We start from the raw sequence: 27,232 nt of genomic DNA, 5'->3' as shown, positions 1-27,232 counted from the left end.
TCTATCCCTTCACAGATAAATGTCTGTGGAGATGGGTAGCTGGTGGGCTCATAATTCACCATTCTACATCCGCTTGCTTACCCTGAAAGGATATAAGATTTCAGCCAGTGTGCTGTGCAGGTTCTCTCTTTAGGCTGCTATCCATATTTATAATGTTAGATAACTGTGCCTGGAAATGTCAGAAAGAAGGCAAAAGGGAAATCCTTAATGTTTCTTGCTGCAAGCCTTTCATTGTATCATTCCAGAATATTGACTTGAAATGTGAATATTCTTTTTCTATCGACTCTTGTCTGGCCTGCTGAGCTTTTACGCAATATCTGGATTTAATTTGGATTAACAGCATCAACAGAGTCCCAGGAAAATTATGACACAGAATAAGGCCCTTCAGTTCATCATATCTGCACCAAACCCAAAACAAAACTAGCCACCCATTCTAGTCCCACCTTCCAGTACCTGTTCTGTTGTTTAGCAGGTTATATCACAAATGCCTTTCTTTTGCCTTGGCCAACAAATGCACAGCAAGATCATCAGACAACTTAACAGTTTTACAACTGGATCAGGGTACCACTTGCTGAAAACAGAGAGTTCTGCCAGAGGGCAATAGAAAGATGTAGCTGTATGGATGGTTACTATCTGGATCCAGAAATGGAGGTGACCCCTATTTGTACTAGTTCAGTAGACATTACCAAACTAGAGTCACCAAGAAACTGTGACTAGGAGGATGCATGGACAAGAGTGAGGCTGTTGGAGCTCTACATTACTTAGTTTTTAAATATGTTGACTGAAAGATGATAGACTGCTGTCTACTGGGTCCAAAGTCCCTGAAGAGCTCACTACATTTGTTATTTTACCATAATGGTCAAAACAAACAATGTGGCAGGAGGTCATGCAGTGTCATGGTCTCAGTGACAGATCACAGTTCATTGAGACACTTCAGACATGAGGGTTATACAGTCTTCCAGAGGTAAACCACAAATAGTGTAGGCAGCTTAGCAACATATAACTCCCTGTACGCATTGCTGTTATTGAGCCATCACACTATATTTTATGATACTTGTGGGTAGTTGCATGTTTCATCAGGTTCTAAACCACAGCAGGTCTCATTTACATGGGGCACCATGCTTGTTGATCTGCACAAGTTCCAGCTAAAAGACTGCCTCAATTTTAAATCCCTCTATGCCCTTACCCTTCTCTATCTATGTAATATCTTCCTGCTATGAGAATCTTCCAAAATGACTTTGCTCATCTCATTGTGGTCCTTTCAACTTCCAAGTTCTTATGCTCAGGTATCCTCACCTTAAATCTCCTAATCATTTACTCCTCTTTTAACATGATCCCTCAAAACGACCTCTTTGATCAAGCTTTTGGTTACCTTTGTTAATGTCTTCTAATAAGGTTTGGTATAAATTTTACTTTCTAACACTCAAATAAACTGTCTTTCAGAATTCTATTCGAGCGAATGTGCTGTATGTTTTAGTCTGGTTGTTTCTTGCTTGTCAGCCTTGAATCTTTGATAACTAAGTACATCATGGTAATCACGATGAAAAATACGCAGAAAACAAGAATCCCACAAGCAGGAAAATGTCAGAAACAGCTGTGACACAACTTGAAACTGGCATTTTGAAGTCACAAATCAGGACTATTGGCCATTTATTTCAGTAGTATACCACCATAAAGATGCTTTGAAAGCTGTGAAAACAACAGGAATGCCATGCAAATACAGATGCAATCAAGACAGAACTAAATATTTCTTTCATTGCACAGTAGAGGTCAATCTTGTCCAGATTCTAAATAGGGTAGTGAAGGTGGGATCGTACAATGAGTTGCTGAGCTTCCTTCACACTAGGTGAAAATTAACAGGAAACATTTTTGCTTTAGCAATTAGTAATTCACTTTGCAAAGTAAAATGGAAAAGGAAAATCCCTTCATCAACTTTTGTGGCTATCTTATAGTTTAAACAGCTCTTTTTTAAAAAAAAAACTATTCAACCATATTACTTTGTGGGAGTCATCTCCAAATTCAGAATATGATCCAAAGGACTTGCACTTTCTATTGTTAGCTAAGGTAGATGGCTATACATGTTTTAGCAAAACATAGCAGAAAGTTTGGGATAATAAGGCTGAAATTGAAACTGGACAGACTGGAATAAAAGGACTGTTAAGTCACACCATTTGTGGTTGATAATTACAAATCACTGTGATAGCCCATATAAGTTAGTCAGGGGAGAACAACAATTTTAAGGAGATTTCCAAGCAATTGCTGAACTGTTTTTGAAGCTATTGTTGTCACACAACTCCAATGCTCTGGTGTCGATCACTGTATAATTGACTGTGAAAGAAGTCTTATCTCGACCTTGCTGCTTCTTTTAATCCCTTCTTGTAGGGTTAATGCTCCTTTCAAGAACCTGAGAATATATTATTGATTAAAGGCGTTGTATAAATACATGTTATTATTGATTCCAAGATAATATATATCTTTGGGCGGTGCGGTGGCTCAGTGATTAGCGCTGCTGCTTCACAGCACCAAGGACCTGGATTCAATTGCAGCCTTGGGCGACTGTGTGGAGTTTCCATATTCTCCTTATGTCTGTGTTGGATTCCTCCGGGTGCTCCAGTTTCCTCCCACAGACCAAAATGTGCAGATTAGGTGGACTGGCCATGCTAAATTGCCCAGAGTGTTCAGGGATGTGTAGGTTAGGTGCATTAGTCAAGGGTAAATAAAGGGTCGGGGAATAGGTCTGGGTGTTACTCGTCGGAGAGTCGGTGTGGATTTATTGGGTCAAAGGGCCTGTTTCCACACTGTAAGGATTCTATGGATATATTTTCATGGGCTTCATGAGATCTTAAGCAAACCTTAACAAGCTTCAAAAATTGTACAAACCTTTGTATTACTTCAACACCAGGAGCATCCAGAATAAGGTGGGTGAACTTGCAGGATACCTGGGATTTCCACATTGTGGCCATTTCGGAGACATGGGTGGGGCAGCGGCATGAATGGTAGTTGCAAGTTCTGGGTTTAAATGTTTCAATAAGAATAGGAAGGGTTTGGAGGGATATGGGCTGGGTGCTGGCAGGTGAGACTAGTTTGGGTTGGGATATCTGGTTGGCATGGACGGGTTGGACCGAAGGGTCTGTTTCTATGCTGTACATCTCTATGATTCGATGGTAAAGGAGGGGTGGTGTAGCATTGTTAGTCAAAGACAATATCACGTTTGCAGAAAGGACGTTTGAGGACTTGTCTACTGAGGTAGGATGGGCTGAGGTCAGAAACAGGAAAGGAGAGGTCATGCTATTGGGAGTTTTCTATAGGCCTCCAAGTATTTTCAGAGATGTAGAGGAAAGGATAGCAAAGATGATTCTGGATAGGAGAGAGAGTCACAGGGTAGTTGTTATGGGGGACTCTAACTTTCCAAATATTGACTGGAAATACTATAGTTCAAATACTTTAGATGGTTCAGTTTTTGTCCAACGTGTGCAGGAGGGTTTCCTGATGCAGTATGTAGACAGGCCAACAAGGGGTGAGACCACATTAGATTTGGTTATGGATAATGAACCCGACCAGGTCATAGAGTCATAGAGATGCCAACCAGATATCCCAACCCAACCCAGTCCCACCTGCCAGCACCCAGTGTTAGATTTGGAGGTAGGGGAACACTTTGGTGATAGTGACTACAATTTGGCTATATTTACTTTAGCGATGGAAAGGGATAGGTATATATCACAGGGCAAAAGTTATAGTTGGGGAAAGGTAATTACAATGCGAATAGGCAAGATTTAGGATGCATTGGATGGGGAAGGAAACTGCTGGGGATGGGCACAACAGAAATGTGGAGCATGTTAAAGGAACAACTACTGCGGGTCGTTGATAAGTATGTACCTGTCAGCAGGGAGCAAGCTGTTGAACATAGGAGCCATGGTTTACTAAGGAAGTTGAATCTTTTGTCAAGAGGAAAAAGGAGGCTTATGTTAGGATGAGATGCAAAAGCACAGTTAGGTCGCTTGAGAGTTACAAGTTAGCCAGGAAAGACATAAAAAGAGTACTAAGAAGAGCCAGGAGGGGGCATGAGAAGTTATTGGTGGATAGGATCAAGGAAAACCCTTAGGCTTTTTATAGATACGTCAGAAATAAAAGAATGACTAGTGCAAGATTAGGACCAATCAAGGATAGCAGTGGGAAGTTGGGCATGGAGTCAGATGAGATAGGGGAAGCGCTAAATGAATATTTTTGTCAGTATTCACACAAGAAAAAGACAATGTTGTTGAGGAGAAAACGGAGATGCAGGCTACTAGACCAGATGGGATTGAGGTTCACAAGGAGGAGATGTTAGCAATTCTGGAAAGTTTGAAAATAGATATGTCGCCTGGGCCGGATGGGATTTTTCCGAGGATATTCCAGGATTCTCTGGGGAGCCACGGAGGAGATTGCTGAGCCTTCGGCTTTGATACTTATGTTGTCATTGTCTACAGGAATTGTGCCAGAAGACTAGAGGATAGCAAATATTATTCCCCTGTTCAAGAAGGGGAGCAGAGATAACCCTGGCAATTAAAGACCAGTGGGCCTTACTTTGGTTATGGAAATGGTTATAAGAGATAGGATTTATAATCATCTAGAAAGTAATAAGTTGTTTAGGGATAGTCAGCATGGTTTTGTGAAGGGTAGGTCATGCCTCAGAAACCTAATTGAGTTCTTTGAGAAGGTGACCAAACAGGTGGATGAGGGTAAAGCAGTTGATGTGGTGTTTATGGATTTCAGTAAGGCATTTGATAAGGTTCCCCATGGTAGACTATTGCACAAAATACAGAGGCATGGGATTGAAGTTGATTAAGCGGTTTGGTTCAGAAATTGGCTTGTTGGAAAAAGTCAGAGGATGGTGATTGATGGGAAATGTTCATCCTGGAGTTCAGTTATTAGTGATGTACCACAAGGATCTGTTTTGGGGCTACTGATGTTTGTCATTTTTATAAATGACCTGGATGAGGGCGTAGAAGGATGGTTTAGTAAATTTGCGGATGATACTAAGGTAAGTAGAGTTGTGGTTAGTGCTGAAGGATGTTATCGGTTACAGAGGGAAATAGCTAAGCTGCAGAACTGGGCTGAGAGGTGCCAAATGGAGTTTAATGTGGAAAAGTGTGAGATGATTCACTTTGGAAGGAGTAACAGGAATACAGAGTGCTTGGCTAATGGTAAGATTCTTGGTAGTGTCAATCAGCAGAGATCTCGGTGTCCATGTATATATATCCCTGAAAGTTGCCACCAGGTTGAGAGGGTTGTGAAGAAGGCAGAAGGTGTGTGAGCTTTTATTAGTAGAGGGTTTCAGTTTCAGAACCATAAGATCATGCTACAGCTGTATAAAACTCTTGGAGAATTGCATACAGTTCTGGTCACCGCATTATAGGAAGGATGTGGAAGCACTAGAAAGGGTTCAGAGGAGATTTACTAGGATGTTGCCTGGTATGGAAGTAAGGTCATTTTTTGAGTTGAAAAATAAAATCATATTGTGTCTTTGTTCTCTGGATTGTCATTAATTATTTAATTTCCTCCCACAGGAAATCTGGTTTCTAATGTAGTCCACAGTCATCACAGCTCATCAAAATGAATGGGAGATCTGCAGAGTACAGCAGAGTACTGAACTTATCAAAAGCCAATGTGATTTACAACTGGAAAAGTTGATAATAGTCTGTGCAATGGGTATGTTCCAGTAAGCTTATTCTGTGTAGAATAAATAGCTTTCTGAGGCTATCATGTTGCTGCACATTGACATGCCAGAGTTATCTGTTTGAACAGTGGTAAGATCAACAGGGACTGTCGACAAAAAAAGTGAACAGATGTATTGCAGCAAATGCAGATAAGCGAGAAATCTTTACTAGAATTAGAGTGGTGGATATGCTGTATCCAAGGCCAAATCGATAGAACCAGATGGCATCATGAATTGAGTGTGCTGGAAAGTCAATGGCAGCATTCCCATATTTCAAGCGGAAAACCGATGGCTAAATATCTGACATGGTAAACAGGATGTGATTTTTAAAAATACTTCATGTGAAGTGGGTAATATTGGCATTGGTATCCATCATTAATAGCCCTTGAATTGAAAGGCTTACTAGGCTGCTTCAGAAAACAGTTAAGAGTCAGCCACCGTGGATCTGGAGTCATATGTGGGTCAGACATTGTAAAGTCAGCAGACTTTTTTCCTGAAAAGGCATTAGTGAACCAGATGAATTTTTATGATGATCAATTGATTATTGAACCATTATTGAGGCCAATTTTACTTTCTAGGTTCTGAATGAATTTTAATTTCACCAGCAGGAGGGCCTTTAACTGACATCCCTCTGGCCCAAGTAACATTACTCTTATGTCACCATTTTATGCGCCAGAAATGCACCTTCCAACATTTGGTCAGGGCAGCAAGGTTTTAAGGCCTTTGTGTGTGAAAACAAAAGGGCCTAATGCTTTTCTGAGGTAAACTTACCATGTTCAAGGTAATACGCTGTAGACAGTTCACTGGAGACTGCCAGAAAATGTGCAATTCTTAGGAAAGAAACACAGAACTGAATAAAGAGTCAGGACAGCCAGGTGTGCTTTCCCACTGCAATGCCAAATATTGTTGCTACTTTCGCTCAAATGCTCCCCCCAATAGCTTCATGTGATCCTTGGCTGTCAATTTCTGGTTGCACCACTCACATCCCCTCACACTGAGACCTAAATGGAGGCTGATACCAGTGGGACAATGGGCTGACTGGGCATGCCCAACAAGGTCTGCAACTAACCTCATACAAGCAAAGTCTGAGTCCCAATATCAGTAGTGTATCCTTGGACTAACTAAACTAAGTGCAAGGAGCATTTCCTGCATCCAGCTGGAAATCAATATCTCAGCCTACATTTCTTTAATGTGTGCCTTCACTCGCCATTATTCACTTATTGAAGAAATAAATCAAAAATCCCTGTAAGAACTGAACCTAACACTGGAGCAAGTGCAGGAGATTTGCATACTGCAAAGAAGAGGTTGCACCAAGTGACCACAGATATATTTTACAGTCCAAAAATACATTTAAGATTTACTGTTAGGGCATAAAATGTATTTTGCCAGGAAATTACAGAGATTGCTCTGCCTACTGCAGGTTTGCTTAGCCTTTTTTAAAATTATCACTCTATTGGATATTCTTGGGAAAGCTGTATGTTGAATAGTAGTTGATAATATAACTTGCTTTTATTTCTAAGCATTAGGCTTTCTGAGATCGACATGAAAGCAGAGACATCACAGAAGAAGGACTAACTTGTTTGAGGGAAGAGTCTTTGAGGTAGACAATGAAGACTGTTTGTTCTCAAATGATTCAAGATCATTGTACTATGATATCAGTACCTCTGATATCAGTAAAACATAGTATATTGTGGTTTTCAACCAAAACAGAAATAAAATCAAACAACTGATAAGACAATAGACTGGTGATCTATGTTATATATGTATAACACACATTCTATACACTCAATATTAAATATCTCGTGGTTATCCAAAATATAATGTGGTAAACTATAGGATGAAGGAGATAGTTTAACAAATGGTTCCAACAACTTGTAGATGCTGAGTATGATTTATTATTAATTATGGACATCACAATTCATTGAACCCATTAATCGCTAAGATGATGTGAAAGAAAGTGATATCCAAATTTGCCAATGGCACAAGAATAAAGAAAACTGTAGGCAATGTAGATGAAAGCTTAAAATCAAAAAGAGATTTCAATAGATTAAGTAAGTGGGTGGGGTCCACGTGGGGGCTTATGGAGTTATATGTGAATATGAGGTGGTATGGAGGGTGCATGAGTGATCTGAGAATTACAATGGTGGTTTCTGTCTCCAAGAATAGAAAAATGTTGCCTCCATACCCACACTCCTCCTGCTTTCAATTTCTTCATGCAAAATATTCTGCAAACCTAAACTTTGTGTAAAAAGGTAAAGATCTGAACTAAAGTCATACAGGGGTCTGTGTGCATTTTGGAAAGCAGTAAAGTGGAGAAGTGCACAAAGTTGGGTTTTTCCAAGCTCAGGCAGATTGGATGTGAGGAAGTGATCGAGGATACAGATAGCAACAGGAATATTGAAATACTAAGGCCATCACTCAATCTGATTAGAAGTGAATATCATGAACCCAATTTCAGTATAAATGTATAACCGATTATGATGTGAGAATATATTCAATAGTTCAAAATAGCAGAATACCGAGTCAATTTGTTATTTATGCATATTCTAGGAAATGCTGGGGAACTGTGTAGCAGAATAGTTAATTTATACTCATGGAGTATTACTAAGCAATTATGGGGACGCTTAGATAGACAATGTTTCTTTGAAAGACCATAGGATTTGTTTTAACTGTCATCCAGTCAGAACATTTAAGGGATTAACTTGATCAAGAAGACAATTTTTATCCCCATGCGATTCCCTACACTGAATGACCATATTTGGAGTCATTCTTGACTGACAAGGATCTTAAAAGATATCAGAGAGAAGGCAGAAGAGAAGTTATAATCAGTTCAGTTATGATATTAGCAAATAGCTTAACAAGCTGAATGCCCTGCTCCTCGTCCCAACTCATAGAGGAACAGAAGGAGGCCTTTTAATCTTTTATGCTTGTTCTACCATGCAATATCTGAATCTTTAATTTATATCTATACATCAGCCTTTGCCCATAATCCTTCATATTTTTTGGCGAACAAAAATTTATCAAATTCAGTATTAAAATTAGGAACTGATCTAGCATAATCTAGCATTTTGAGAACATATTTCAAACTTCTACCCCTTGCCAGAACATACTGAGTCCAATTTCCTTATCCATCTTAGAGTCTTAGACACCCCAATGGAAAAATAATCTTTTGCCTCTGCCTAACTGTTTTCCTTCATGTCTTGAAAGCTAATCAAATCATTCCTTAATCTTCCAAATTCCAGGGACCAGTCTTAATTTGTTTTCCATTCACAGAAAAGTCAAAGTCAGGAGGGAATAGATTGAGAGAAATTGGTGGGACGACTGGGGAGACATATTGGAGCAATGTTTTCATTCAAGGGCTGCTGTTGAACTCATTGGCTGAAAAGGGTCAGAGAAACAGAAACCCTCAATGCATTTGAAAAAAAAAACTTGGATGTGCACTTGTAGCCAAGAGGGCTACAGACCAAGAGTTAGTAAATGGAAGTGGGCTGTATACTTGGTTTTCATTTGGCATGAACACATGAATTAAGTGGCTCCTTCCATGATGTAAGTCTCTTAAAGTTTCACTTTGCCCTTACACAACATGGGAATAATGCCTTTGATGGTCTCGTCACAAGCTGAGACCACACGGGAAGCAAAGTTGGCCTGAGAACTTGCTAATTATATGATCATTTCGCCTGTATGCCCAAGAATGATGTTGATCTCATGGCAAGTCTAGTATGATCCCAAGCATTTGTATAAATATGATTCATTGCACATCAGGCAATCAGTCTGTGGAATGCACAATGAAGAATGGTATCTCAGACATTCTCTTACTGACAATCATCTGATACTAAAAGGTTGATGAGGCTCAAGAGAGTGAGAAGTCATTAAATCAGAAGCTGATACATGCTGTACCGAGAAGCAATTTATTCTTGAAACAGTAAAGTGCTAATCACCGAAGCAACTTTCAGATGGTTTGAAATTCAAATAGCAAGCATAGATCTCGGATTCTAAAATTCAGAGTTGCATTCCTTTGAGTTGAAATGCAACTTATAATAACTTTTACTCAAATGACTATGTATTATCCAGAAAATAAAAATGATTTTGGAAACAAACAAGGTACTGGGACAACATCAGGCATTAATTGTTAAGCTAAAACTTCAATGGCTATTGTAAAAACTTAACTACAGTATCGGCAAGATGTTTAAGGAAATAAGCTGAAAGACAACTATGGCTCAAAGGAATCAGCTACTGATAGGCCAGAAAGTGTTGTCTGAGAAAAGCCTGTTTAAAGTACAGAACTGAGACTGTTTATATTTCAAAAATATACATCATGAGATCTTATTGTGAAATTTATCATTGGTGAAGGACAATTAAGGTGTGTGATTTTTAACAATTAGAAACCTCAAAAGACAGAAAAAACTAAAAACTACTTTGCGTGCAGTATGGATTAATCACCTATGTTACATATGAAGAGTCTGTTCTCAGCAAGTCTCAACTTATTCAAAGGTTGTGGATGTGAACCATTGGAAAGAGAGAGAGGCTAAGCAACAATTGGCCAAATATTTAATCTATATTTCACACAGATCATGATCATATCCAACCTGGATGTGTAACTAAATTGATCCTCTGTTTGAGTTTCAGCTGTATAAGCACAATGGGATTGTCAAAGTAAAATTGCTTAGCTGAGAGAGCAACCGAAAAGCAAAACATCAGAGGTTTCATTTTAAAGATTTACTTCATTAAATATAGTTTTTTTTTCTTAAATGCTATGAATGAGAAAGTTGTAAATGGGTAGTTGTGACAATTTGGGATAAATCTGAAGAATGAAGAACAATATTTAAAATCGACAAATTGTAATAGCTGGATGGGAAGGGAAATGATGACTTGTCTTCTTCCTGAGCTCAGTGTTGAGACTCCAATCATTTTTCGTGTCTACAAAAGACCTCTCTCTTATAGAGTCAGAGATGTATAGCACAGAAACAGACCCTTCGGTCCAACTCATCCATGCCGACCAGATATCCCAACCTAATTTCGTCCCACCTGCCAGCACCCGGCCCATATCCCTCCAAACCTTTCCTATTCATATACCCATCCAGATGCCTGTTAAACATTGCAATTGTACTAGCCTCCACCACTTCCTCTGGCAGCCCATTCCACACACACGCACCACCCTCTGCATGAAAACGTTGCCCCTTAGGTCTCTTTTATATCTTTCCCCTCTCACCCAAAACCTATGTCCTCCAGTTCTGGACTCCCCCACCCCAGGGAAAAGACTTTGTCTATTTACCCTATCCATGCCCCTCATGATTTTATAAACCTCTATAAGGTCATTCCTCAGCCTCCGATGCTCCAGGGAAAACAGCCCCTGCCTATTCAATCTTTCCCGAAAGCTCAAATCCTCCAACCCTGGCAACATCCTTGTAAAACTTTTCTGAACCCTTTCAGGTTTCACAACATCTTTCTGAGGAAGGAAACCATAATTGCTCACAATATTCCAAAAGTGGTCTAACCAATGTCCTGTACAGCCATAACATGACCTCTGAATTCCTATACTCAATGCTCTGACCAGTAATAGATTCAAACAAAATGTAAAAATCATCTACTACTGTGAACACATTTAGAGCATTGGAATAAAAAACAAAGCTGTTCAAAATTTAGAGTTCGTTGGACAAAATAAGTATATGGGCTGATTTTTTAAAAAGTAGATGATATTCAATGCAGCTAAATGCATTGCAATGAAAACGAAGTGAAATAATAAGTCAGTACACAAGGATAAAGTTTTCATTTAAAGACAGCTAGGAAATTACACCTAAATTACTCTGATTAATTACCAAAAGTTTTTTTTATTCATTTGTGGGACTTGGGCGTCGCTGGCTGGCCAGCATTGAAAGCCCATCCCTATTTGCCCTTGAGAAGGTGGTGGTGAGCTGCCTTTTTGAATCACTGCAGTCCACTTGCTGTGGGTGGACCCACAATGCCGGTAGGGATGGAATTTACAAAATCACAAACATAAAACCTTTTATAAACTACTGCATTCAGGAATAGAAATATAATGCAGTTGATCATTTTCCTTAAAGTCTATTCTATGATCTAAAAACTTTGGTTCAATTCACCTTTATAAATTCAAGTGAAAATGGATTTATCACCAACTGTAAATATGTTTATTATGGGTCTATAGTCCTCTATTTAAGAATAAATTGGTTTTAATATAATTGAAAATTACTTAAGTAAATTCACTGAATCTTGATGCCATCCAGCCACTCGATTGGCACCATAAGCATAAACATCCACTTCCTCCAGCACCAACACTCAGTACACCAGCTACAAAGATGCACTGCAAAAAATCATCAAAGATTCTTAGATAGTATCTTGCAATAAAAATCACCATTATCTGAGTAAGGTAAACTTGATTTTAAAATGAGCTCACAATAACCTGTGGACCAAAGAAGTTGAGTGCAGCTTGAAGAGCCCTTCCTAAATAGCACAAGAATCTGAAACTTGTAATATCAACTTGAGATTGTGGCCAGTTCAGTGCTTAATGAATAGATTAGAAATGACAAACAGTAAAGTGAAGAGAGACATTGAATATTAAACACAATCTGCACAAAACTAATGTAGGGAAATAATAAATTAAGAAATGAGGTTGATTAATAAAATCCCAAAAACATTTTCACAGAAATCAGATGAATGAGCTGACCGTTCAGAGTCCTGTCCAAACAAAGTCTCAAGTATATGTACCAAGTGATGAATTCCAACATCAGATGTTCAGCCTAATGTGGAGCTGCATGGGGTAATGGGTGGGTTCACATAATCGCAAGATATTGTCAGATGCTGACTGGAATTTTTCAGTTGATCCCTGAGCCCCCCATTGGGCAGGTATTGGGAGGTTGATGGGAGACTCGCAACAGTATTGCAGGCAACATCAAGGCCATCTTCAGCTGTCTGGTTGCAGCTGCAACCAAAGGTAAGGTTATATTACAAATAGAATGTGCTGGACAACGTTGGCAGGTCTAGGAATATTAGTCAAATGTTTCCATGTTCATGCTTCCAGGTTAAGGTGACTCTTCCTCAAAAGAGAGAAAAAGGCTGCACAGAGAGGGAGGAGAAGTCAGTAAAACAGACGGTACAAAAGACAAATGAAGTGCTAATGTTGGCAAAACAGAGATAGGTATGTGAAATATGTGTAAATAATAGGTTTGCAGAGGAGAAAATGTGTCTACTCTGCTGACAGCAAGGCCAACAAGACAGGCTAGGAAATGTGGCAGCGGGCGAATGGTTGTAATCAAAATGGAGGGCAATGTTTGTGATCTGAACTTGTTGAATTCAATGTTGAGGGCTGAAGACTGTCATGTGCCAAAGCAAAAAATGAGATAGTGCTCTTTCAGGTACAGTAGGCAAGGACCGAAATGAGAGAGAATCTAACCACTGCCCCTTGAAGTTTAATGGTGTTACCATCACTGAATGCCCCACTATCAACATCCTTAGTCCTTCCATTGATCAGGAACTCAACTGGACCTGCAACATAAATGCAGTGACTACAAGAGCAGGTCAGAAGCTAGTAGCAAGTAACTCATCACCTGACTCCCCAAAGTCTGTCCATTATCTATAAAGCACAAATCAGGAGTATGAAGGAATACTCCCCACTTGTCTGGATTGGTGCAACTCCAACAACAGTCAAGAAGCTTGGTACCATCCAGGACAAAGCAGCCCACTTGATTGACACCATAAGTATAAACATCCACTTCCTCCAGCACCAACACTCAGTATACCATCTACAAGATGCACTGCAGAAATTCATCAAAGATTCTTAGACAGCATCTTCCAAACTCACAACCATTTCCATCTCGAAGGATAAGGGCAGTAGGTACATGGGGACAAATACCACCTATAAAGTCTCCCTCCAAGCCACTCTCCATCCTGACTTTAAATATATTACTGTCGTTTGGTCAAAATCCAGGAATTCCCTCCCTAATGGCATTGTGGGTCAACCTATAGCACATGGATTGCAGTGGTTCGAGAAGACAGCTCACCACTACCTTCTCAAGGGCGATTAGGGATGGGCAATAAATTTTGGCCAATCAGAGACACCCACGTCCCACAAGGGAATTATAATTTTAAAAAACTATAAGCATGGCAGCAATATGATTTATTGAAATGCTAAGCATTTGGAAGGTCAGGGTCTTTCCTCTGCACAGAGTGGATGTGCTGTGCAAAGCAATCACCTAGTCTGCATTTGGTCTTGCCATTGTGAAGGAGACAGCATTGTGAACAGGGAATGTTGTATATTACATTGAAAGAAGCACCAAGTAAAATGCTGCTTCACCTGGAAGAGTGTAAGGGGCCTTGCAGAGTAAGGAGGGAGGAAGTGAATAGGCAAGTGTTACACCTTCTACAATTGCTTGGGAAGATGCCAGGGTGGGTTAGGAACTGTTGGAGTGATGGAAGATTCCATCAGGCCGTTGTAAAGGGAATGGTCCCTGAGAATTGCTGACAGGGCAAAGGAGAGGAAGATGTCTTTGGTGGTTGTACTCTGTTAGAGGTGGTGGAAATGGCAAAGGATGAACCATCGAATAGTGAGACTGGTGAGGTGAAAGTGAGGACAAGGAGAACCCTGTCATTGTTCTGGAAGGGACAGAAAGGGGTGACGGCAGAAGTGTTAATAATGTGTCGGAACCCCTGGCGGTCTGGTGCTAACAATTCAACAACTCAAAAATTGGAAGGAGAGCACCTGTCTCTGTCTCTCTCTCTCTCCTCACATATGTCAGATTCAAAGCCGGGTGCCCTCATACTGAATAAGCTGGATCAATGACAAAAACCACGCATCAAAAACATCCAAAGCTGTAAGGTATCTACTTAAGTAACAATTGCATATTTATTGTGGAACCATTCACAACATTCAAATGTCTCAATGCCTCACTCTTAGGCCCCTTGTACAATGCAAACTGAAAAATCCCATACTTTCCTTTATGTTGAGCTGGAAGGAATGGGCATGTTTCTCTCACGTCTACGTAAAATAAAAAGGTTACTGAAAATCCTAACTTGTCCAACAATCATAAGCCAAATTCATCTGATTTGGCCTCTAATTCCTTCTTCTTTATCTCCCCTCAATGAACCAACTGTCCCACACATGAACCCAGTGTTTGCTTCATTATCACACCTGCCCAGGCTCACTGGATGCTGATCATCTTTAGTATCCACCTGTCAATGCCCACTCATGACCTGCTGTCAAAAATTCCATGGCCAGCCCTCAGCTTAGCTAGACAAACCTGTCTCAGCCTCTGACACCTTCATTCCTCAAATACAGCTAGCACTACAGTTGCCTGACCTTCAGTAGTGCTTCACTGAATTCACTGATGCTTACACTTGATGTTAGCTCAATTTATGGAAATAAAGTCAGAAGGCCAATAGTTGGATGCCTATGAATTTATGTGCAATGGTCAGGCAAATTTCTGTTTTTTTGTTTAAATAATGAGAGGTAGGATGATGGAGGTGTGTAATGATATCTTTTACGTTTGCCATTATAGAAAATATTGATATCAGAATCTCCTTGAATATAGTGCACACAACAACAATTGTAACTGATGAAGAAATATTGGAAGGTCAATTTAACAACAAAGAAAATATTGGCAAGTTTATAATGATCATCCAAAAGAGAATTTATCATAAAGTTTTTTGATACTTTGTGTTAGAAGTGGGATTTGAAGTTTGAATAATTATGTAGTGCTAACCCATTACAAGGTGGCAGCAGGAGGCTATAAGACAGCAAATATAATTTCAATCTTTGCAAAACTTCACAAGCATGGTTTTGGATTTTACGGACCCCGTTAGATTGCTATTGATATAGAAAAAAAAACTGCATCATAATGGAAGCAATTCAAGCACATCTCATGACAGGAACAGCAATAAATCCACACCAGTGCAGGTTTATAAAAGGTAGGTCATGCCGAACAAATTTATTGCAGTTTTTGAGTGTGTAAAAGAATTGATGAATGATACCAATGTGGCTGTCGTTATATATCTTGTGTTTGTAGCACAATTTGGTGAGGTTCCTTAATGTTAGTTATGAGAGAATGATGAAGTGACAGATGGCTTTTTGGTTACAATTCTTTCTTTCCAAACTACTTAATACAATCTCTCATAAATGGACATGATTATTCACATAAATAAGGAAACTGATGTGTATTACGGTAAACTGAAATAAGGCATACCTCACTTCTAGAATTACCTCCGACTCTTCATATAGAGTCATAGAAATGTACTGCATGGAAACAGACCCTTTGGTCCAAATTCTCCATGCCGACCAGATATCCCACTCCAATGTAGTCCCACCTGCCAGCACCCGGTCCATATCCTTCCAAACCCATACCTTTTCCACATTCCTGTTTGAAGAAGCCTGGCATTACTGCCTTTCATAAGATGATCAGATCAATGTTTTAATAATATTTAAAATGATAGTGGATTACATCAAGTTAAATTGGAAAACAGAATGACAAAGATAATGAAAATTGCTAAACATAATCTTTGGTAATTTTCACAATGGCGTAAATTATATGTAACACTGGAAATTTTAGACAAATAGATATTTATGCTAAAAATAATACACATATTAATGCATGAGTATTGTATGGTTAAATACGGTACAAGAGAAAACTATTTATGGTGCTACTTGAACTGTTTCATCATTTTGTATCTCAGTAATTACTGTGTACCCTTAGTACAGCACACCTATGGGCCAAAACAGTCATCCACAACCAAAACCAACATACCAGACTACGTGGTCATTATCAGATTGTCGCTTGAGTGACTTTACTGCTTGCAAATTAGCCACTGTGCTTTCTGTACTGTTGCGTAGAGCATAGATAAGACCACACAGAAGGCTCATGTTAGCTACCTAGCTATACTAAAAAAAAAATCACTGAAGTTAAGCGAATTGGCATTAAGAGAAAGACCTCAGACAGAGAGAGCAAGAGAGAGAGAGAGCGAGAGAGCGAGAGTGAGAGAGAGAGAGAGGAAGAGAGAGAGAGATAGAGAGAGACAGAGGCAGAGACAGATGCAAATCAATAAGCAGCAAAAGAAATACTGGAGATGAGAAGCGAAGAAGAAGCACAATTGAGACATTTGTCTCTGGTTGATTGGGAGGCAAAACTAATCTGGTTGCTCTGCTTGATGGTGTTATCAGCATGTTCTTTTTGAATACATTTCCATCATTCCTGCAGAGCTCTTCTTACCCCGTGATAATGAAAAGAGCACATTTATAAATTTACTTCTAATATTAAAAGCTGAAGTGAGTTGATTTTCATCTTATCACAAGTATCTAAAACTAGCTTTGCTGATGAACTACTTCTTACAGAAATTACTTTGCTTTTATTTCCACTGATTCAAATGAAAATCAAGGTGGTTCCCATAATGGGCAACATATCTGCAACATCAGTCTCATTATGTAAGTTCTGCAAGGAGCATCTCGACATATAATCATTCCTTTCCTCCCATCAGGAATTTCTGGCTTTCCTGCCAACCTGCAGGCTTCAAAACAGCAAGAAGATGTGCTCTAAATATAATATTCTCAGTTAAATAGATTGGATTTAAACTAAGATTTTATTGGCGTCTTGTTTGAAAATGTATCTGGAAAGCACAACTCAAACTTCTGACAAGTTATTTTAGTTATGTATTCCAACAGTAATATTCCCCTTTTTTTGTTGCCTCCATTGTCATGAGAGCTCCATAATTGGGATGTTTTGTATACAAACAGTAATTACACATAGTGACAAGCAAATTAATTTACCTCTCCACGTTTATACTAAATTATAATTCATTGCCACATGAGGGAACAAATGATTGTTGTGCTGGATTTTACTTGTTCCATAAATGTGTTTTACATTTTACAATACCTGATCAATATTCAGATCAGAATACATAACCAAGACAACCACACCTTAAATTACACATTTATAAATATATTTAAGAAGAAAAAAATACAAATAAGGTCATCAGTCAAAATGTGTTATCTGTAAGTTGCAGTCGATAATAATTAATTTTCATTTTTTTTGGAGTATTATCCAGGGTTTTGATATTTTCTCCAAAACAATAAAACATGGGGTAACAGTAAGCCATCGAGTCTGCTCCACCATTCTATGAGATCATGGCTGATCTGATAATCCTCAATTCCATTTTCTTGCCTTTTCCTCACAACCCTTGATTCCCTTACTGATTAAAGACCTGTCTATCTCAACTTTGAATATACTTAATGACTCAGTCTCAACTGCTTGGTAAAGAAATCCGCAGATTTACAACACTGGTTTCCACTTGGCTTTAGTGAATTGACTAACTTGGTAATGGAGTTAAAAATCACACACACCAGGTTATAGTCCAACAGGTTTATTTGGAAGTACAAGCTTTCGGAGCACTGGTCCTTCATTAGGTAGCTAGCGAGCAGTGATCTGAAAGCTTGTACTTGCAAATAAACCTGTTGGACTGTAACCTGGTGTTGTGTGATTTTTAACTTTGTCCACCCCAGGTCAACACCAGCTGCTCCACATCATAACTTGGCGATGTTCACTTTAATAAATCGGTGAGCTGAAAGTCACAGCACATAGCCAATAACAATAATCAGTATTTTTCCAACTACACTTCTCTAATTAATGAGTGGGTTGATTTTGTGGGTGGAGCATGACACAGACAAAAATACATGAGAGACAGAAAACTGACATGCATGAGGCACATATTGTATTAATTTAGGAGTCACAGAGCAGCCAAAGACATCACATAGTATGTTCTGTTGTTGGATTCTTGTTAGTTCCAAGCAACTTAATTGTCTTTTTTTTTATTTACTTGGGTGAACAGACTGCAGCAGAAAGACTGGCCAAAACCTCAATTTTGACTCTTCAGCCATTAATAAAGGCCATGCAGCCAGGCACAAGGAACCATCTTCTCTGATCTGATTTTCCCCTCATCCTGCTGGCTTTCCTCCCTCTTCATCTCTCCACTGCTACTGGGAGATGCTTCAAACTCTTCTGACGAACACACGATGAGACACAAGAAAGTATGAGGTACAGGACTTGAAGCTGTCTTGACTCATGTGCTCTTAAAACATTGTTCTCAAAAAAATGAACCTTATTTTTCAATGAGCTGTATTTAGTGGTTGCTGTTTTAAGGTGTAACTGTTCTGATGTGGTTAAAAATCACAACACCAGGTTATAGTCCACCAAGCTTATTTGGAAGTACTACCTTTTGGAACGCTGCTCCTTCATCAGGTAGCTGTGGAGCAGGATCATAAGACACAGAATTTATAGCAAAAAATCATAGTGTCATTCAACTGAAATGATATATTGAACAAACCTAGGTTGCTATTAAGTTTTTCATCTTTTAGAATGGGTTACAGGTTTCAGTTCATTAATATATAAATCCCAGAACTTCTTTGAAGTCACGTTCATGAGATAACATAAGGTTTTATAATAAAAAAAGACATCTCAGCTCAGTCAATGTATTAAAGGTGTGAGATTAGAGTCTGTCTGTATCCCAATCTTGAGTCAGACTGGTTCTAGTTCCAAAGTAGGAATTTATAAAATATTACATGAATTGACTGCCTGCATTGACTACCTGCAGATTGTGTGCTTTTTGAGCAAAATAGAGTGTATCTATAAATGCAAATTGACCCTAATATGTGTGTGTGCACCCATGTCAGGGGGAGAGAGAATGTGCAAGTGTGTTCACCGGTACCTCCACATCATGTTCTGATTTGGTATTCACTGCAGTATTTAAAATATACTTGGCTGCCAGTAGTTGCAAGAGGCAACAGCAGGGTCGGGTAGGTCTTGTTGATGGAAACTATAACTGTGGAGGGAAAGGAAACACCAATAACGGAGTAACCCTGGCTGGGGGAAATTGGTGGAATTGTATGGTAAAGGGGTGGAGGAAAGACAGAACATGAGGGACGTTATATTGGGGAAAGGTATGGGATAAAGGGGAGAACAGTCCAGGATATTTAGCAGGGTTCGGATGGTATAGGTATCAGGCATCAGAGTGAGATGGATAAAATGGGGGATGGAAAAATGACAGGAAGAGTGGAGTAGGGGATGCAATAAGAATGATATGGCATGGAAGCATTGGAAGGATGGAAGAGCATGGAATGGATCTGAAGAAGCATTGTTGCAATAAAGACATCATTGTGCTTTCACTGCAAATGGCAGATGGAATTTATCTGAGTTAAACTCCATCTGCCACTTCTCAGCCCATTGGCCCATCTGGTCAAGATCCTGTTGTAATCTGAGGTAACCCTCTATGCTGTCCTCTACACCTCCAATTTTGGTGTCATCTGCAAACTTACTAATTGTACCTCTTATGCTCGCATCCAAATCATTTATATAAATGACAAGAAGTAGAGGACCCAGATCGATCCTTGTGGCATCCCACTGGTTTCAGCCCTCCAGTCTGAAAAACAACCCTCCACCATCACCCTCTATCTTCTACCTTTCAGCCAGTTCTGTATCCAAATGGCTAGTTCTCCCGTTATTCCCTGAGATCTAACCTTGCTAATCAGTCTCCAATGGGAACCTGTCGAACGCATTACTGAAGTCCATATAGATCACATCTACTGCTCTGCCCTCATCAATCCTCTTTGTTACTTCCTCAAAAAACTAAATCAAGTTTGTGAGACATGATTTCCCATGCACAAAACCATGTTGACTATCCTGTCCCTCAGGATTCTCTCCAACAACTTGCCCACCACCGAGGTCAGGCTCACTGGTCTATAGTTCTCTTGCTTGTCTTTACTGTCCTTCTTAAACAGTGGCACCATGTTAGCCAACCTCGAGTCTTCTGTCACTTCGCCTGTGACTATCATGATACCAATATCTCAGCAAGAGGCCCAGCAATCACTTCTCTAGCTTCCCACAGAATTCTAGATAATGTATGTTATCATACGTTCTCAGATAAATGCATGGTTCTCCTTTCAATCTGGTCAGTTACTCTGAAGCCCAAAAAAAGATTTCATTTAGTTTTGGAACCCATGGATATTGGCTAAACCTTCCTCTTAAGAGTTCTGATTAAACCTACAGTTTAGGGCATACAAAGTTTCATAAAATCTTAAACTTTGTGTTCTTGAAGCCTGCTAAATGGGATGATGATCTCATGAATGTAAATGGTATTTTAGTTTTTGAAAGATTATGGATTTGATAGGGTTAATTTCAGCTCAGGTGAAGTTGATGTTTAACATAGCCATAGATGCAGATTGGACAATGTTGAGAGTCTTCGACAATCCAGGTCAACAGAAGCTATAGCTGGTCCAGGCTTGTGTCTTGCTTACCTTTTGCTCGTAATAATTAATGTGCCTAATAGTTAATGTGGTGCGAATACAGTTACTGAAATGTAGTAAACTGCACCTCTTTCTCAAGTACAACAAGCTCTACTGCTGACACATGCTTCACAGTTCATCCTTAACCCAGACTAGGAAGCCCCTTAGATAAGCATAGGAAAGAGGATTAGTGGCAGCATTCTGGATCAGTGGTGCTGGAAGAGCACAGCAGTTCAGGCAAATCTTAGCAGGACTTACACACTTAATGGTAAAGTCCTAGGGAGTGTTGCTGACCAAAGAGATCTTGGAGTGTAGGTTCATAGCTTCTGGAAAGTGGAGTTGCAGGTAGATAGGATAGTGAAGAAGGCATTTGGTATGCTTTCCTTTATTTGTCAGAGTATTGAGTACAGGAGTTGGGAGGTCATGTTGCGGCTCATGCTGAGGACAATTGGTTAGGCCACTGTTGGAATATTGCATGCAATTCTGGTCTCCTTCCTATCGGAAAGATGTTGTGAAACTTGAAAGGGTTCAGAAAAGATTTACAAGGATGTTGCCAGGGTTGAAGGATTTGAGCTAGAGAGAGAGGCTGAATAGGCAGGGGCTGCTTTCCCTGGAGCGTTGGAAGCTGAAGGGTGACCTTATACAGGTTAACAAAATTATGAGGGGCATGGATAGGGTAATTAGGCAAAGTGTTTTCCCTGGGGTCGGGAGTCCAGAACTGTAGGGCCCAGGTCTAGGGTGAGACGGGAAAGATATAAAAGAGACCAATGGGGCAACTTTTTCACACAGAGGGTGGTACATGTATGGAATGAGCTGCCAGAGGATGTGGTGGAGGCTGGTACAATTGCAACATTTAAGAGGAATCTGGATGGGTATATGAATAGGAAAGGTTTGGAGGGATATGGGCCGGGTGCTGGCAGGTGGGACTAGATTGGGTTGGGATATCTGGTCGGCATGGATGGGTTGGACCAAAGGGTCTGTTTCCGTGCTGTACAGCTCTATGACTCTATAGCATCACTGGGATGCTGGCTGGGGTGGAGCAGTTAGTTATGAAGAAAGGCTGAATAAGCTCAGGTTGTTTTCTTCAGTTCGATCAGGGCTTATGCCCAAAACGTCGATTCTCCTGCTCCTCGGATGCTGCCTGATCCACTGTGCTTTTCCAGTGCCACACTTTTTGACTCTGATCTCCAGCATCTGTAGTCCTCACTTTCTCCCTGTTTTCTTTAGACCAGAGAAGGTTGACAGGACCCAGACTGAGGTGTATCAGATTGAGGGGCATGAACAGGGAGGAGGGGTAGGACCATTTCACTTAGCTAATGATCAACCCAACGAGGGTTCATAATTTTTAGATGAAAGGTATTTAAAGGGTATTTGAGGAAAAGTACTTTTCACCCAGAGGTAACATGAACTTGTTTGATTTAACTCACTATTCATATACATATACTTTTATGGGTCTGACAAAATGCGAGAGCTGAGAATGGCTCTTAGGATCAAACTGCACTGAGGTTAATGTATGAAACGCATTTTAACAGCATTAACTCTGAGCCAATATTATGTCTAAAGATGGATGCCCAAGGGTTACTCTGTAACTTAACTAAACATATTTAAAGGAAAATGGGTGCAGCTCACATCGGACTGAACTTTGCACAGAGGGGTAGGATCGCCACTGCCTGCACCCATACACACTAATACCACTGGGCCTTCAATTTGTTCCATGCTCAACGTCTACTCAATTTGAAAGAAACTTCCCCTTCTGAGAACTGGGGCTCAATCAGATGATGCGTATTCAGTAAAGATTGCCTGATAAGGATATTCACTCAACCCAAAGATAGATGTTGCTTAAAAGGAGGTGGCAGCCAGATTTAACATGCTGCGAAATACATGGGTTTCAAGTGCGAAGTCATTTATTCTTGGCACTGACATTACTTATCCTCTCAAATTGACTCCCTTTCCCTTCCACAAGCCAAGCGGTGAAAGCTTTGCTTTTCTTAAGCCGAGCCTGATTACATTTCTTGTGCAGTTGCAGTCATTGGACAGACCATGATGTGATTTGTCATCTATCACTTGTTTCATTTATTTATTATATTTGTTCTGGGGATATGGGCCAACAATTACCGACAATCGCTAAATGCCCTTTAGAGGGTGGTGGTAAACCTTCCTTCTTGAACTGCTGCAGTCTTTGTCATATATGTATACCCACTCTGTTGATAGAGAGAATGCTCCAGGATTTTAACCCCAAAACAATGAAGAAACAGTAATATATTTTCAAATCGGAATGGTGGGACAGCCAGAGGAGAAATTCACGTGTCTGCTGCTCATTTATTTCCAAGGTGATAGAAGTCACGGGTTTGGAAGGTTGGTTCAAGCAACCTGAGTGAGTTCCTGAAGACCATTTTGTCCATGGTACATACAGCTGCCAAGGTGCACAGGTATTACAGACAGTAAAGGCTGAAGACGGTGGATGGAATGCCAGTCAAGTGGGCTGTTTCACCTTGCATGGCACTGAGATTCTTGAGCATTAAATTCATTTTATTCTCGGAAAGTTGGGGATATTCCATTACGCCTCTCAATTATGCCTTGTTGACGGTGAACAGGCTTTGGGTAGTCAAGACATGAGTAACTGGCTCTAGAATTACCAGCCTCAGACCTAGACTTGCTGCTACTGTATCTATATGGTATTTGCAATTACGTTTTGAGTCAATTGTAAACCCAAGGGTAATGGGGATTCTGTGATAGTAATTTAATATGAAGGGGAGATGGTTAGATTATCTCTAATTGGCGATGATCATTGCCAGGCACTTATTGTCATTAACAAAGCCTGAAAGCCACTTAATGTTTTTGCTGTATGTGACAATGGACTACTCCCTTGTGTAGGAGTGACAAATACAAGCAATATGATGTAATCAACTGTGAACATTCTCAGCTCAGAGGCTGGGAAATCTGTAGCGAACAATTCTCCTCACTCTATAAATCCTGTTGACTTGTACTTTCCTTCTGGAATGGAAGAGGGGTCATTTTGAGAGGCAAATAACTTTGGTACAAAACATACACAGCTTAGTTCTTGATACATCTACAAAGAACAAATTAGGAGTATGATGGAATTACCTGGATAATGCAGTTCCAACAATACTCAAGAGCTCAATGACATCAGGACAAGGCAGGCAGCTTGAAAAATACCTTATCCATAAACTTCAACTTCTATTCCCCCAACCACTGATGCAAAGTGGCAATGGTATATATCATCTACAAGATGCAATCCAGTAGCTCACTCAGGATCCTTCAACAACATCTTCCACACCCACAAAGTCTACCATTTAAAAGGACAAGAGCAGCAGATGCCTGGTGCTATCACTTGAAAATTGCCATCATGACTATATCACCATCCCTTCATTGTTATGGGTCAAAAGTATGGAACACTCCTGGATTGAGCATGACATCTATGAAGTCTTTGAAAATCTAGTATTGATAGGAATCAAGAGGAAAACTCTCTGCTCGTTGGAGTCATACCTAGCTCAAAGGAAGAAAGCTGTGGCTGTTTGAGTTTAATCATTTCAGCCCCAGAACATTGGAGTTCCTCACAGTAGTGTCCATGGGCTAATCAATGTCTACCATTTCATCAATGATTATCCCTCCAGCTTAAGGTCAGAACAGTGGATGCCACTGATAATTGTACAACTTTCAACACTATTTGCGACTCCTTAGATACTAAAGCAACCTGCACCCATCTGTAGCAAGACCTGGACTATTTCCAGGTTTGGGCTGATAAGTGACAAGTGCTATTCACATCACACAAATGTTAGGCAATGAAAATGTACAAGAGAGAATCAAGCCATCTATCCTCGACATTCAATGGCATTACCATCTCTGAAACACCCACTGTAGCATCCAAAGGCGATTACCGTTGGTCACACACTAAGCTGAACCAGCCAAACAGACTCGGTGGCTATAAGAGGAGGTCAGAGGCTAGGAATGCTATGGTGAATAACTCACCTCCTGTCTCACCGATACCTGTCCACCATGAACCACTTGTCTGTTAAGTACAGCTCCAAGAAGCTCAGCACCATTGAACTCCAAAGCAGACCACTTGGTCACTGCTCCCCCCCAAAATCCAGTCCTCTAACATCAATGAGTGATAGGAACACCATTGAACTGCAGCAACTCACCAAGCCTCCTTCAAAAGCAATGTCAGAACCTGTGACCTCTAGCATCCAGAAGGACAAGGACAGCAGCTGCATGAGAACACCATCATCTGCAAGTTCCTCTCCAAGACACACACATGGACTTGTGGTTCAAGGAAGCACTCACTACCACCCTCTCAAGTGTAATTAGGAAAGGGCAATCGTTGCTGACATAGCAATTATTGCCAGTGCTACACATGTGCCAGTGATACACATATTCCGTGAATGAAGAAGATTATTCATACATAGCAACTTCAATATAACTTGGCATTTATTACATGAAATTATGTGTAAGCTTTAAGGGAAAGTGCATCTCTCACTGTCAGATATTTGTGGCTTTTAAAATATTGCACAAACTACTCTCGCCTCCAATAAAAAGGATAACACATTTTAAATATTCAGTAGTCAATGAAGACAGATGCATAAAACATAGTCCCAATTGGAGGATAAACGTAACACAATTTGATTTATGATTTAAACCTATAATTGCTATTTCAAAATTATGAATTCCATGCAGCATTTAATCAAAGAATAAAAACAGCACCATTTTTTGGTTGTTATTACATACTTACTTGCTGTCATTGGAACTGATTTATTCGAATGAAACCAAACTAAATTCTGTACAGATGGGACACAAGTTGGTATGAATAACTTGACTCAATGTCAGCTGGTTTAATAGCAGCAAAACTCAATGGCAAGAAGCTATCAGACCAAATAAGCATATTGTACTCAAGGACATTGTTCATTTTTAGATGTCTCAGATCAATGCAGTTGATTGCAAAAATTGGATAGATCTTGATTAGCTTTTCAGATTTTCTGTGCAGCATGTTTATGGATGCCAGTGCTGCCAAAAGGTATACTTTGCCCAGTATTGAGGAGACCATCTATTTGGAAGATGTAAATAGAGTCTAGAGCTGCTGAGAACTCTTCCTGAAAACAATTGTTGCAATGATTCCATGTCACCAGTTTTCAACTTTTTCTTAAATGGTGGAAGATTCCTGATTATCATTCAGTTTGCACTGCCTGGTGGACTGCACTGCAGCCCAGTCTGGGTCTGGATGCTGTTATCTTTCCAATATCCAGTTATCTGGGTGTTCCTTGTGATAGCTATGAAACTATTGATATTGCAATCCATCCCATAACCCCAGTTCTATCAGCCTTCTGGGATTTGCAGAGGGTGTATGGAGCATATATCTGTTGTAACTCCCACACTGGCATGACCCATGCAAATTCCCTCTATCTACTCCTCTGGCTGGAGGCTCAGCAATGACATGTCTATGAAGTTTCAGTCTGCATCCCAGCATTGTGCCCAGGCCACATGTACATCTGAGGTCAGCTGTTAGAATAGCACTATTGTTAATGCTGCTTACTCCTTATCTCAGAACTGTGAGTTTGAATTTCCTTTGAGCTCACCACTTCTTAAGCTTAAAACTGCAATCTTTGACTGCATGTTGCTGAGAACTCATTCTTATTAGGAACTGTGTTTTTAAAAAAAAGTCAGATCATGTTGTGTGTTGACAGTCAGAAAAGGTCTTCAGCAACCAGAGATGGGTTCAAACTGTGGTCTTGGCAAGTATGAGTAAGAATTAACCCCATTGTGCTACAATGTCCTGTAATAACTGTTTTGCAAAAGTGCACTGGCATTCACAATACGAAAAGAAAATCAAAGGCATAAGAAATATTTAACATTGGTATGAGAATTCAAACTACACCACAGTATGTACATAATTAAAATGCAACAGTTTTAAAATGTGTGATAATGCCTTTATAAATCACATAATTCAAGACTGGATTTATTACAAACTCAGTTCTACTGCTGGTACCTGTCAGCACAAATGCTATGTGTGCTTACTTTTATACTCCAAGTGATAGCCAGCTGCTGCCACACTGATGTCAGAATGAAAATGCAGGTAGAGCTGATTGGAGGTGCTGTTCAACAATGCAGGGACCGTGGTACCTGAAATGAAAATCATTCTTTCAATCTAACTATATCACAAAAATAATTTGACTCTTCCAGTTAACATAGCTGGATTCCTAATTCACAACTATTGTGAGTTACTTGATTGCTCATATTCCTTCCTTATC

The 27,232-nt window shown here is 39.9% G+C and overlaps 1 protein-coding gene across 1 annotated transcript in view; it reads right to left on the bottom strand.

Moving 5' to 3' along the window:
- Positions 1-27,232, bottom strand: part of LOC122548600 (CUB and sushi domain-containing protein 1-like) — a 2,366,391-nt gene that overhangs the window by 289,406 nt on the left and 2,049,753 nt on the right. Inside the window, exon 38 of the mRNA XM_043687435.1 lies at positions 27,000-27,104. Within this exon, the coding sequence (XP_043543370.1) occupies positions 27,000-27,104 (105 nt within the window). The remainder of the gene's footprint in view (positions 1-26,999; positions 27,105-27,232) is intronic.

The sequence above is a fragment of the Chiloscyllium plagiosum genome, chromosome 3, assembly GCF_004010195.1.
Source record: "Chiloscyllium plagiosum isolate BGI_BamShark_2017 chromosome 3, ASM401019v2, whole genome shotgun sequence".
In the NCBI taxonomy this organism is placed as follows: domain Eukaryota; kingdom Metazoa; phylum Chordata; class Chondrichthyes; order Orectolobiformes; family Hemiscylliidae; genus Chiloscyllium; species Chiloscyllium plagiosum.
This window is presented reverse-complemented; position numbering and strand designations above follow the sequence as displayed.